The 13,231-nt window shown below is 51.3% G+C and overlaps 2 protein-coding genes across 5 annotated transcripts in view; both read left to right on the top strand.

The window, feature by feature from the left end:
* Positions 1 to 12,175, top strand: part of SNURF (SNRPN upstream reading frame) — a 49,129-nt gene extending 36,954 nt beyond the window's left edge. The window contains exons 5-8 of one of the 4 annotated variants that reach the window (XR_003044851.1): positions 3,828 to 3,923; positions 6,543 to 6,689; positions 7,592 to 7,658; positions 12,039 to 12,114. Coding sequence is in view for 3 of the 4 variants with exons in the window: in XM_025043511.1 (XP_024899279.1) it covers positions 3,495 to 3,520; positions 3,828 to 3,923; positions 6,543 to 6,645 (225 nt within the window). In the remaining variant the exon portion in view is untranslated. Of the gene's footprint in view, positions 1 to 3,479; positions 3,521 to 3,827; positions 3,924 to 6,542; positions 6,690 to 7,591; positions 7,659 to 12,038 lie in introns of those variants that run through there. The other 3 variants (XM_025043511.1, XM_025043509.1, XM_025043510.1) reach the window with 3 other exon arrangements.
* Positions 12,044 to 13,231, top strand: part of SNRPN (small nuclear ribonucleoprotein polypeptide N) — a 5,362-nt gene continuing 4,174 nt past the window's right edge. The window contains exon 1 of the mRNA XM_015585715.2: positions 12,044 to 12,182. Within this exon, the coding sequence (XP_015441201.1) occupies positions 12,180 to 12,182 (3 nt within the window). The 5' untranslated portion in view covers positions 12,044 to 12,179. The remainder of the gene's footprint in view (positions 12,183 to 13,231) is intronic.

Genomic DNA, 13,231 nt, shown 5'->3' with positions numbered 1-13,231 from the left:
TGCGGCCTCGTGCCTGCTGCGCCCGCCGCGGTGCAGCCCCCTGGGCCCTTGCGCTTCTGTGGCCCAGTAGCGGGGCGCGGGAGCTGGGGGCCTCGGGACCGAGAAAGGTAAGGCCATCCTGCGTCGCCAGGGCGGCCCCCATCACTCGTGCAGGACATTTAAGTCTGTTTTCCAGTCCCTAGAAAGGCCGCCTCTTCGTTGTTGTGGGTTCCCCCGAGGGTGCGCTGTGGGTTCAGCGAGCCTTTGTGCCGCTCCCTTCCTGTAGCCTCGGATCTCCACTTCCCGCATTTGGTGATGGACAGCTGCGTCACCCTCAGTCTCTGCGTGTCCCCTTATGATGCCGCCTTCATGGATGGCGTCCTTTAGTTGGGGGTCGAGGCTCGCAGGAGCCCGGAGCTGTGAACCGCTTGCTCAGAAGAACAACAGAGGAGAGAATCCGAGAGCGGAGAATCCGCAGGGCCGGGGTCCACGTGGTGCTCGGGGTGGGCACTTGCCCTCGATCGGATTGTAAAATTAATGCTTTTATAAGCCATCGTTTTTGAAGTTGGAGCTACTACGAAAATTTAGTAAGAAAGCGTAATTAACAATGTATCTAACCCTGTATCACTACTGTGATATTTGGGGTCCATTTTTAAGGATTCTATTATCCTTTGCAGTATTTTGATGTGCTTGCCTGTTTTTATTCCTTTTTTCATCCATGTTACCCATTATGTTTGAGTTGGAACGTAATTAAGAAACATGATACATCTAGAAGCTTGGAGAGCTTTGTTCTGGAATTTTCTTGTAGTGTGAGAAGTAGCAGGAATCCGGAAGTGTGTGGTGCTTGGGGCTTGTGCGTCTTTCCTGCTCGTGTGAAGGTGCTGCTTCAGCCATTCGCATTTTGGTGTCACTGCTGAACACGTGGCCTTTTGCAAGGTGAGCCTGCAAAACTCTGGCCCGCCATCTTGCAGCCTCCCCGAGGCCTGGAGCCCCCCTAGAAAGGCCTCTTAGCTTTCAAGGTGTCCATCCCAGCCCCGCCCAGTAAACAGATGGCCCGGCGCCAGGGCTTTGGGGGCGCGGGGAGGGGTCCGAGGCCTCCGGGACGCTTAGTCAGGGGCTCTGGCACTGCCGCAAGCTGCTGCGGGGTTGGGTTTGTTCAGTGTACTTTGTCTTATCGCGTTTCCTTGCGCTGTCCAGCAGTTCACTGCTGAAATGTTTTCCCTGTGTGGTTTAGCAAAACCTTTTTTTCTCCTTTCTCTCTTCCTCTTTAACGTGCTGTTTAGGACAGATGGCACATTTAGGATGTCAGGCCCTCTGAGATCATCTCTTCCTTTGACCCTGAACTCTGCTGCGTAGCTGTTTACAGGAAGAGCCTTGACCTTCACGGGGCACTCGTGCAGCCTCAGCAGGGCAGTGAGAGCCAGGGGTCAGCATCCTTTCCTTAGCGTGTGTCAGGGCTTGATCCCTGGTCCTTTCTGTGCCCTCCACGTCTGTCGCCCAGAGCGAGGAGGCTTGAGTGGAGTGCACGATGGAGAGGGGTGTGAGCCCCTTCACCGCGTTTAGCGAGGGGCTCGTCCTCCTGTCTTTAGTTCCTGGGTGTCGACTGGACCAGAGCTCTCTTGGTTTGTTTCGGAGGCAGCGATTTTGTTATATTTATGGGGAAATCTGCAGACTGGGGTTAACTCACACTATCTTTTTCTTTTTCTTTTAAATTTTCATTCTTGAGATTTTAGTAGTTGAATTTTATTAAGTTTTTTGGGGGAGTATAAGGGCTATTAAATATTTGGTAGAATATTAGACAATTAGGAAAACGTGTGACCTCATCACTTAGTTTTTTGGTGTATTAGTTTAAGTGATTTTGAAACAAAATTAACATGGGTACATACAGCAACTGTTTGCCTTAAATGCTTAATTTCTGAAACGTTGGTGTCTGGGTAGGGAACGCGGTTAAGGAAGGTTGTAAATGCATGTGTGTGTACGTGTTAGAATACACTTCAGTGGTTTCAGAAGAAAGCTGGTCATACATGATTTTGCATGTAGCTTTAAAGTAGATTTATAAAATTGAATGTTTTTGGACTGTGGTTCTTTTCCCAATTTAACTCACACCTCTTCATACTGAGAGCAACTGGTATGAAGGGTAAAAGAGCTAATTTTTGGTGGGGGGGTAATGAGCTGTTCTCCCTGAGATTACGTTATTGGTGTTCTCTGACGTAGCCAGGGTCCATGACGTTAATATAACGTATTAATAGAAATATTTGTGATGCCGTATCGCGTGAGTCAGCCCATCATCCCTCTCTTGACTGACACGAGACAGTGTCTGGATACAGCCCACCGTGTTCTGTTTGTTCGTTGATAAGTTGTACTCAGCTCCTGTCTGCTTTTGGCCGTTGAGGTTAATACTGCGGGCACCTTCTCACTGAGGTTTGGTGTGTGTCTCACTCCAGGGGCAGGGGCGGAGCTGCTGCGGTCCACACTGGGAGGAGGTGCTGGAGGCGGCTCATTCCCCGCCCCCCCACATCCTCCCTCCTCCAAGGGTGAGAAGTGGTGTGTCTTTGTTTCGCATTTCCCTGATGACTGTAGAGATACTGAGCATCTTTTTGTGCTGATGGAAATTTGTATCTTTGGAAAGTAGTCTTTTGCAGTCCTTTACCCTTTTTAAGTTGAATTTTGTCATTTTATTGAGTTGTAAGAGTTCTTTCTTTACGTAGTCTTCACGTAGACTTCTGTCAGCTATGCAACTTGCAAAATTGTCCTCCCGTTTTGTTTCTTCACTGAATAGCGTCCTTTGAAGCAAAGACTTCCCTTCACTTTCGGTGAGACCATTTTATGAATTTTTCCTTAGGTGCTTCATATATCACAGCTGAGGAACCATCTTTTAATCCAAGGTCAAAGAGATGGTCAAAGTGGAGACTTCTTTCATTTAAAAATTTGATCTGTACATAAGTGATGTTTAAAATGATCTCTATTGCTAGATTAGAACATTAGTTTTACCAGCAGTAAAAACAGTTGGGGTTTTGGCAAGCTCTTGGCCCGCGAGACTTTGCACAGTCTCACGTGAATTTGAAAACAGCTGGGTTCAGGGAATTCGCTTTTGGGATGTGTGTTTGGGTTCTGCCTTTGAAACGTTACCCTTCGCGACTTCTGTAAATGCCTTTCTTGGCGTCCTTTCTGATCGAAGTTTTCATTTCCGTTTAATGAGTGGTCCCTGTAGTTTCTCAGGTGGGGGACCCGAAGGGCAGGCCCCTGGGCAGCCATCTCGTCAGTGGCTCTGCAGCCCGACCCGCGGGAGCTGCGCGCTCTGCTCACCGCCTGAGCATCTTCCCGAGGAAGCAGCCGCTGCCCGGGAGTTCGCTGCCTGCGTGTTCTGTCGTTTACACGTGATGCTTCGTTCCACTGTTCGAAAAGACCCATTCGAACACTTTTTCAAGTCTTTTTTTTTATAATCAACATTTCTGTCTTTTCAGGGGTACTTAGGTATGAGTAGTATGTCTCTATAGAAACATATCTGTAAGCACATGGATTTATACCTTTACGTGTGTCTGTAAGTGGAAATATGTTATTTCATTTTTGCTTCATTTTCTGACATTTCCCCCTAGGTTTTCTGATGTTCAGGGCCTTCTAAGGGGGAAAAGATGGTTTGGGGATAGAACCCGACTATTGGAAGATACAGACCAAAATTTCATTGATTTTTTTCTCCAGTTTTATTGAGATGTAGTCAACGTAGACCACTGTCCCTTGTTTTAATTAGATTGTAAACACTTAAAAAACTCCATCATATTACACTTGGCTTTAAGAAAATGGCCGTTTCACAAACCGATGAATTCATTCGAATCCCTCTTGGGCTTCAGGGACCGCCTACACCTGCGACGGACCACGGAGCAGCACGTGCCGGAGGTGGGCGTCCAGGTGAAGCGGAGGAGGACGGCGTCGCTGAGCAGCCACGAGTGAGTCCCGCGCCGGGCCGGGCGAGGTGGACCCCGCTCCCCGCGACAGCCGGCGTGCACCCCGGGGGCCGGAGCGGGGTGGACTAACGGAAGGGGCACCAACGTGCAGGAGAAGTAGCCGGAAACAATTCTGTCGCTCTAACCGGGGGGCCCGAAGTCAGCTCAGCTCCTGCCAGAGTCGCGGCCGTGTGTTTCCTTTTATCCGCACCAGAGCAGGCGGGTTTGGTCTTCGTAAAATTCTGTGTCCTTCAGCATATTTACGTTTAGTTACTTCTGCTTTATCACTGGTACGTTCCTGCAGTGAAAGAATGTTCAGTTATATATTCCTGCTTGCTCTGCAATACTCAGATAGTTATTTTGGGGAAGTGCGTTTATCTGGTTAAAACTTGCATGTGTACATTTTTACCTCCTTCCTTAGGCTATATACACCTGGACGTGCACTTTCACAATGAGATTTCAGAAGGGAGACTTTAATTAAAAATATGTGAACATTTCAGTGACCTGCTGCACGTTGAGTGCACATCGAACCCTTAGCCTTTGGGCATCACCACCGGTCTTGACGTTGTCAACTGGGTACCAGTGTTTTCTATTTAAAGCTGTATTGTTAGGTTATTTTTCCAAATTACAAGTATTAATGATACATGAATATAGTCTCTTTCTAAAACATAATTTACAGGTAAAAGTGAGTATCTGCTTCCTTCTCCACCCCTAGAGATAACCGTCATGTAGTTTGAGCTCTAATTTCTTTTCAGACCTTTTCCCCTGCGCGTGTGTGTATGTGCACGTGTGTACGTGTGTACGTGTGCACACACGGGGTGGGCAGAGGCATTTTGCGACCTGTTCACATACACGATTTTATTGTGTAACTGTGCCTTGGAGATTTTTTCACGTCGATGAAAAATCCTCATTTTATACTTTGTAGAATGTGGGTAGTATAAGGATATAATTAACTTCCTGATGGATATTTAGGTTTTTTTTGCATTTCATAGTCGTTACAAACAATGAGGATAAGAACAGTCAACCTGAAAATTAATATTAGTATTTGTATTTTTTTCACTTCTTCAGATCTTAAAGCTTTTTAAAAAATTTTAAAAAGTGGATAGCAGTTAGTGTGTTATTTTGTTAGCTCATTTTTTATGAAAAATTACAAATTTATTTGCACATTTTCAGTTACTGGTGAGGCTAAAGGTCTCTCCGTTTTCCCTGTTCTTCTTATTTACACTTCCGAGTTTATTTTTTCCTTTATTATATTTTCATTTTTGGAAATTACTTTCAAAAGGAATGTTTTATGAATATTATAGATAGTCCTTTATAGTAATTTGCCTGTATATAGGGTAACCTCTTATTTTCCTGCTAGTCTTTTATAACTTCAGTGTCTTTAAAAAGTGCCCCTGGAAATACGCTGAGGCGGCATCGTGGTGGAGGCGAGGTCAGTCCCTGGGGTGAGGCGAGGTCAGTCCCTGGGGTGAGGCGCACGCACAGCTGACTGTCGCCGGAGCCTTTCTCCTCCGCAGCCTCAGGTGGACCCGCCTCTCCCCGAAGGGTCCTGGCTAAGCCTTCCCCACGGATCGCTTCCGTGGCCAGAACCGCGGTTGCTTTTAAAGGGGGAGGCTGTGTTCTTGGCCTCTGACCCCTGCTGCACGCAGCCTGGGTGCGCTCTGGGCAGCACCCCGTGGGGTGGAAGGGTCTCAGGAGGCTCGTCGGTCGGGCAGGTGGTGCACTGGTGTCACCTCCCCTGCACCCGGGCGGTCATGGGGACGCGGGGCAGGCCTTTTGCTGCACCCTAAGCCCATGTGACAACCGCACGGCCGGGCTCTCCCAGGGCTGGGTGCCTCTTAGTTATCCGAGCGTCCACGTTAACGACAGCCACAGTCTCCCTTTTCCCAAACCGTGGGTCCCAGGATCCAGCATCCCCGAGGGGTCGTGAGGGCCAGTAAAGGGTGGCCGTCAGGATCAGTATCCCCCCCAGAACGACAAAGCAGAGGTAAATAACGTGCACGATTCGCCCTTTCACTCTGTTAATTTTACTTTTCGCGGTAACGCTCATTTTTCCTCTAGTCCTCTGTAACCTCGGAGTTTAAAAAATTATCGTTCCCCCCCGCCCAGTCTCCCAAACGCCCTTGAGGCAGCTTAGAGGTCGTGGTTGAGGAATGGGCTGCGGGAGGGTCCTGTGCCTGGGCGAAGGGTCTGTCCAGCTCACGGTGTCTAGTGGCGGCCTGTGTGCTGTGCAGCATCGAGCCAGACAGCACGCGGCCGGCCGCAGGTGTCATGGAAGCCCCCTGACGGACACTCAGAATTGCAGGTGGCCTCCAGCAGCCAGCTCTGCTCTTCGGGGCTGGAGTCTTCTGGACTCGTTTCATGCATCCCTTCAGATACCTCCCTACGTTCATGCTTTGCAGCGTGTAGTGTAAACGCTCTCCGTGCTGCTGCTCGTTTTCTCAGGCTCGGCTTAGTCTTCAGTTGGGTTTCAGGCTAAACTCGAGGGCACTGCACTAGGCGTTCAAGAAGCAGCAAAAAATGGTGTTTCTTCCTTTGGCTAAGTCTGCCCCTGAGCTTGCTCCTGCACTGCCGTCGACGCAGGCGCGTGTTCTCACCGGCTGTGCTGTGCTCTGGTCGCAGGTGTCCGCTGTACCCGAGGCGGTCCCAGCAGCAGGAGCCCGTGGTGGACTTCCAGGCGGAGCTGAGGCAGGCCTTCCTGGCCGAGACCCCGAGGGGTGGCTGAGGCCATCCTGGACGTCCAGGTAGCCGCTTCCGAGTGCAAAACAGGTTAGAGCCGGCGCCGTGCTGAGCCAGGGGCGGAGAACCCGTCACAGAGGAGGGGTTTGCAGGCCGCTTAACTTAATCATTTGGGAAACGTTACTGGGATCACTTTTTTCCCTTAAAAGCTTCACAGGATAAGCACATCGCAGGAAGTTGAGGGAAGTGAACGCAGGACCGAGTGCTTTTCACTGGCGCGTTTGTCGCGTTCCTGTGTCAGTCTCATTTCGTCGCAGTGCAGTGTAGGGGGCTCTTTCCATGTTTGATTTCTGTTGCTTTTCAACCTATCGTTCTGTGAAAAATAAACTTCATTCTCAGTGGTGCTGAATATTCTGCTAATGAATGTTTTATAATTCCCTTTTGTGAGAGACTTCGTTTTTTCTGCTGGGAATTTGAATAAAGCATCAGCGAATTGCTTTGCATAAAACAGGATCCTTTCATGCAGATGTGCAAATAAATTGAATCAAGGAATATGAACCTAAGATACATTTTCTAAATTGTTTACAGAGTATTATTAATCAGCCTTCATTGCTTTGAAAAAATAGAGTGCCAGGGATATACACTTTGACTTGCATTGATTATTTTAATTATATATCATCTGTTCTTACCGAGTTATAAATACACATCACATTCATTAGCAAATAAGAAGCTAAATATTTTCCTATGCTTATTTACTAATTATTTATTCCTTTTTTGTTTTGTCTTGTTCTCACTTTATTTTCATTAATGTATTTGAATCAGCTGACAATGTAATAAAGTTATTATCCATGATTTTTCAATGTGACGTAGATTTATTTGCAGTCTGTGTTTTTATGTTGGTTGCTTACATTTTTAGGGGGAAAGAAAGCTATACAGAATTTGATTCTGACTTGTTACTCTGTTTTTCCTTTGTGACTTTTTTTAATTTTAAGATTGCATGACCTCAATCCCAAGGGTTTCGTGTATACCTTTTAGAAACCAAGAGAAGGGGATTTATAGGTGAGTTTTCTTCTAGACTTTCTTTCTGTTTGAAATATTACCCATCAATTGAAACTCAGTAGGCCTGTTTAGTTTAGGTCCACCATTTTGAGTTTCAAAGCAAAGGTGAACATTTTGAGACAAATGCTCCCTGCCTGATTCTTTACCCAGCATTCCTCAGTGATTGTGAGAGGACTTGAATTCAGTGACGTCTGATCAGGGCCCCATTCCCAGAAGAAGGTCTCTTAAACGAGTAAGCCTGCACAGTTGGCGCTTTAACAGGAATTTTTGGCTCCTCAGTGCAGTTCCCACGCTCTCGAAAGTTCCTAAGTATAATATTTAAGCCACACATTGTGGTCTGCAAGAAAGGCCATCTGATTTTCCGATAGTAGGATTTTCTAGTCTCCAGGGCGAGTTTATCTAAATAGCATGAGTCACCAGCATCGTCTCAGAGCAGACGTGGCAAGGGCCGGACCCGCTGGCGGCCGGCAGCTTCGTCCGTAGAGTTTCATGGGCACAGCCGTGTCCGTGTGTTTGCACGAGGTCTGTGGCTGTAATGGCCCCGTGACGGCGGGTCGAGCAGCAGCAGTGACGGCGTGGCAGGCACAGGCTAAAATAGTTTCTTTGAGGAGGAGGCATTGGCCGGCCTCTTTCTGGAACACCACACCCAAGGGTGACAGCGGGCGGGGCTGGTGGGAGGGCATGGGGGGTGGGCACGTGTGAGGGGAGCGCCGCAGCCCAGGGGGCGTGGGCTTCAGTGGCGGTCAGGTGGGCCAGGATGCAGGACGCGTGGGGTGGGCCGCTTCGGGGACGGGTCGAGGATCGATTCTTCTTTTCCACATCAGAATCTGAAGCCGTGTGAGTAATTGCCGGGGAAAGTGGGAAAGTCAGTCCAAGGCTTGTCGTGCCGTGCTTCAACCGCGGCACGGGGTTAAATTTTATTTTGCCCGTTTGCTTTCGTTCTGAGAACGTGGGTGGTCGGACTCTTTCGAGCTAATTTATTTCCTGTTGATTTCACTTAAACGCGTGCCAGTCACGTTCCTCACCTTAGCACGTAGTCCTCGCGATTATGTATCACGAACAAAGGGTCCACACGTGATTTCCTTTTCTCATGGGCTGGGCGTTTTTCCTAGTTTGCGCTGCTGCTGATATTCTAACATTTAAAGATGCATTTGGTACCTTGAGTTAGGGTCAGGGTCCAGCTGTGGGCTGTAGGGCGTAAATGCCGTATGACTCACGCGTCGCGTGGCAATGCTGTCTGCCAGCGTCGTGGGCAGCATGGAGTTCATCAGGAGTTACTGGGGGTCAATTCCTCTGTGCACCCCCTGTGGTGTCTTTATAATGATTATTTTTGACAAATAGGCCTGAAAAGTTTCTGTAGCTTCAAATGGCATTATTTGTGGATGAATATTTTCCATTTATGTTTTCTCTCCTGTTACTCGTTAAACTTTTTTGCACATTTTTTGTCGAAGGGCCTGTTATCTTACTGGCTTTGAGCACTAGTGAGTTCATTGTCCCTTGGCGTCTCCTCTGGTGTGTGTGACTGAGCCAAGTCTGACCACATGACGTTTTGACTTAAATTTTCATGCAGCCTAATAATTTCAAAGTCCACACTTTCCAAAAGCTCGAGAACATCTGTGAGGGCTCCCAGGGTGTTTGAGAGGCGTGGGGTCGTTCGGGAGCCGTGCGCCCTGCGATGCGACAGCATCTACCGTGACAGCGAATGCGTCAAGTGCAGCCATGTGCTTCTCCATGACTCATTTGGCTCTCCTCTGCCGTGGAGAAAGTTGGTCATTCTACAAAGCGTTACCTTCTTCCTGGCAAGGGTTTCGTGACTGTGGTGTGTTAGGTTTAGGGATGAGAGATACCTGTTTAGATTTTAGGCCCGTCTCATCAAGGAGAGCCTGTTTTACCCGCCCTGAGCTGAGCGCAGTGAGCCTCGGCTCCTTTTTTTACATGGGTTACTATATGCGTGACCGTCCACGTCCACGTCCACGTCCACGTCCTCCAGGTCTCCAGTCCACGACTCCTGTCCTGGGCGCGTGTTTGTGCCTGATCAGTGGGCAGCGGCTGCAGGTGGGGTGGGAGGGGTTTGCAGCTCAGGTTGGACGGTGGCCGACAGGCCTCCGAGCGGCCTCCCCTCTCTGCTCCATCGTACAAAGAAGCCTCGTTTCAGCTTGTCTTGCCCTGTGGCTCAGCCCCGTGGACCGGGGCTGGTGGTGGGTGTTCACTGACAGGCCAGGTGGGTTAGGACGATGGGACGGGGCCAGGTGGGGGCCCCTGCCCGCAGCCTCGGGGCATCGGAAGGTGAAAGCCTTGCCCGCAAACCGCCCCCCCAAATGCACGCTTGGTGCGGGTCCCCATGAAATCGGTCCTTCCCCGAGAAGCCTCGTGGTTGCCCTTTTTCCTTTAAGTCTAGAAAAGCCGCATCTGGCGCTGTCTTCTGGTCGTCGCGGTCCTGCGGCTCATTGTCTGGCGCGCGTCTCTGTCATCTGCTGGCGGAGCGTGCTCCAGAGGTGGCGTCTTGTCGGAAGGTTGACTGTTTCGTTTTATTTTTTTTGCACCTTTGGCGACATAAGAAAGTGACGTGACAACTTTCGTACGTTATTGCAAGGTCCTGACCTTTTACTTTATAGAAAGTTTTATCGATGTATATTTTACACACCATAAAATTCACCAGAGTATGTCAGTTTTTTCATAAATTTAGAAAATTTTGCCACTGACACAAGGAACTTTTAGAACATCCCATTACCCACGTGAGATCCCTGTGCCATTTGCACACATTCCCTGTCCACCCCCTAGTTCAGGCCACCGCTAAGTTTACTTCGCCAGCACAGACCGATGGAGACCCTGACCCTTAGTAGAGAGAATGATGCAAACGTCAGAATTGCAGAGGATTCACACACACACACCAAGCGTTCCCGGACCCGGGCTCTGCGTTGCAGAGAAGCCTGTCAGGAGTCAGAGCATCTGCATCACGGGCCTCACGTCTGCTCGTGTGATGTGAGTTTGGGTCATAAACTACACTCGCGGGGCGAGTGTTCCGTCTGACGTTCTGAATAGATCTTTCCACAGTCCGTTTCATGTAACACGTTAAGTCACGTACGGATGTGGGATGCCGGACACGGCGACATCCCTGCCGTCACCTTTGTCTCCTTGGGGACACGTCGGGCAGACGGGAGAGGAGGCAAGTGTATGGGCGTGAGGTTCAGTGTGAGTGTGGGTTGGGCGGCCACCGTGTCGAGGGGACTGATTTCTCAGGCGTCCTGCACAGAGCACGCTGCCAGTTTGCACGTGAGGAACGAAGGTCGGAGATACTTTGCGGAGTTTGTTAAACAATCCGACAGCCTCCAGGTTGTCATGAACACGTCCTTACCGGACATCGAGTTCGGGTGGAGACAGGGAAACCGCCATCTGCGTGAGCGCACTTCCCGGGGCGTTTCTCTGACGCCCCGTGGTGTCCGGATCCACGTCAGTTCCACGTGGGAAAAGTTCCCAAATGTTCTTTTATGACTTGGCGTTGCCGTAAATGATTTCGTTTTCCTATCTCGAAAGAGATGAGCCAGTGTTTACTGAACCAGTTTACTTTGCCGTTTGCAAATTTGCTCTTAAACAGTGGCAAACAGCCTTATTGGAAACGTTTGCAGCGTTAAAAGTATAATTACGTCAGACTGCGTTTATGATACTGGGCTGCTTTTATGCATAAGGCCGAATTCTCAGTCAAAAGTAATGCAGTTGGGGAGGGTTTTATTCTTTAATTGCTGGTTTGCCAGTTTGGGCTAGATTTGTTCGCCATACTTAATAGAAGCACGTTGCAGGTGCGTCGGGGAGTTGATAGCACGGTTATAAAGCGCGCTGCCCACATGTCCGTGTGAGCATCCGGTGGTCGCATGTCCCCCTCCAGCACGGGAGGTGTCCAGCAGGGACGTGGCGACACGTGCGGCTCTTGGCGAGGAGAAGGTGCCTCGCGTCATCTTGAGGGGCACCGGGTCGCAGGAGAGGGTCACTAACGCTCTAGGTTCCGCCGAGAGGCCAGAGTTCGAGCTGACTCAGGGTCCATTCAGACAGGGAAACGTAGGTTTGTCAAAATGCCGAGGTCGAGGGCAGAGGACGCCCCCTAAGTGCGGACGGGAAGACGTGCGTGTGGGAATGGACAGTGTACGTCCCCGTGGAGTGAGATTCGGGAGTGGACGGGATGGGTCTGAGGTCAGAGGACAGGGGCGTGGTGTGCCGAGCTCGCACGGTGGCGACGGGTACCAGAATTAGCGGGGCAAGCACGTGCTAGGGGACGGACGCGGCGGGGCCCTGCGTGTACGTGGATGGGGCGAGGGCTGGGGGTCAGGGCGAGCCTGCGGGAGGGGCCGTGCGTGCGGTGACAGCTCCGTCCTGCTTCCCCCGCAGGCCCCGTGCTCTGCCGCCGCTGCCCGCTGCCCGGCTGGCGTTGTCTGTGGCAGGACCTGTGCCGTCCCTGGTCTGTAGCCCTCCCTCAGGTCGGCGGTCCCGAGCTTCACCGCGAACGTCGGATCCGGTGGGCCTGCAATCATGGTAAGACGGGGCGGCAGGCCGCCAGCGGGGTGACGCGCCCGTGCGTGCGGTGCTTCAGGTCGTTGGTGTCATTGAACGGGCTCACAGCGGGGGCAGGTGTGTCTGCAGAACCGGAGGGGCCCACCGCGGAGTCGGCACAGGGGCGAGTTCGGCCCCGTTTTCGGTGGTCTGGGTGGGGGGACCCCAAGGGGCAGACCTGAGGTCGAGCTGCATAGACCTGGAGTCCAGTGTGAAGCCGGTGGCTTTGGGGCTTTCGGGCTTCGTTAGGGAAGGAAAGCAGTCCCTGCAGAGACGTGGCGTCCCCTGCGTGCTCCGTTCAGTTGGGGGCATGGTAACCTAGAACATGGATTCTCAGTGGCAGGGGGCCCACGGGCGGGAACAGCCCTTGAGAAGTGGGAGGAGCCCTCGATCTTAGTGACTTGTCTCCAGGGGCCACAGCGTGGAACCAGGGAGCACGTGCGCATGCCGAGGTGTCGGGAGTGGGTGATCGGGATAAAAGTCTTAAGCAGTTGCCTCCGTGGGACAAAAAGGAATAGAATTGGTGAAAACGGGTCGAGGCCCTGAATGAAATGGGGTGCGGGGTGCACGAGCTGGGACAGGCCTTGGGGACCTCACACGGCCTGTGGTGCTTGTGCTGGGGAAAGTGCAGGCCAGGCCCTCTGCAGGAGGGAGGGGCTGGGGATGGGAGCTGGGAAGGAGGGGAGTCGGAAAGTGCCGGAAGGGAACTGGGATGGCGGGCAGCTGCTGGGGGGCCTCGGGGGAGGGGGGGCTCGGCCCAGGTGGACCCAGCATCCTGAGGAAGATCAGAGGAATGTTGGCGGGGAAGTGGGGGGAGCCCAGGTTCAGATGGGGCGTGGCAAGGCGTGTGGGGGTCCTGGCCCAGATCAGCCCAGCATCCCGAGGAGGCTCCGAGGAATCGTGGAGGGGAGGTGGGGGAGCCTGGGTTCGGATGGGGCGGGGTGGGATGGGCTGGTTCTCAGCAAAGTGTCTGAGGAGGCTCAGAGGAATGCTGGCGGGGAGGTCGGGCGGGGGGCCAGGTTTGAGGTTTG

Source organism: Pteropus alecto, unplaced genomic scaffold (assembly GCF_000325575.1).
Source record: "Pteropus alecto unplaced genomic scaffold, ASM32557v1 scaffold102, whole genome shotgun sequence".
Classification (NCBI taxonomy): Eukaryota; Metazoa; Chordata; class Mammalia; order Chiroptera; family Pteropodidae; genus Pteropus; species Pteropus alecto.
The sequence above is the reverse complement of the archived record's forward strand: the minus strand, read 5'-3'. Positions and strand labels throughout refer to the sequence as shown.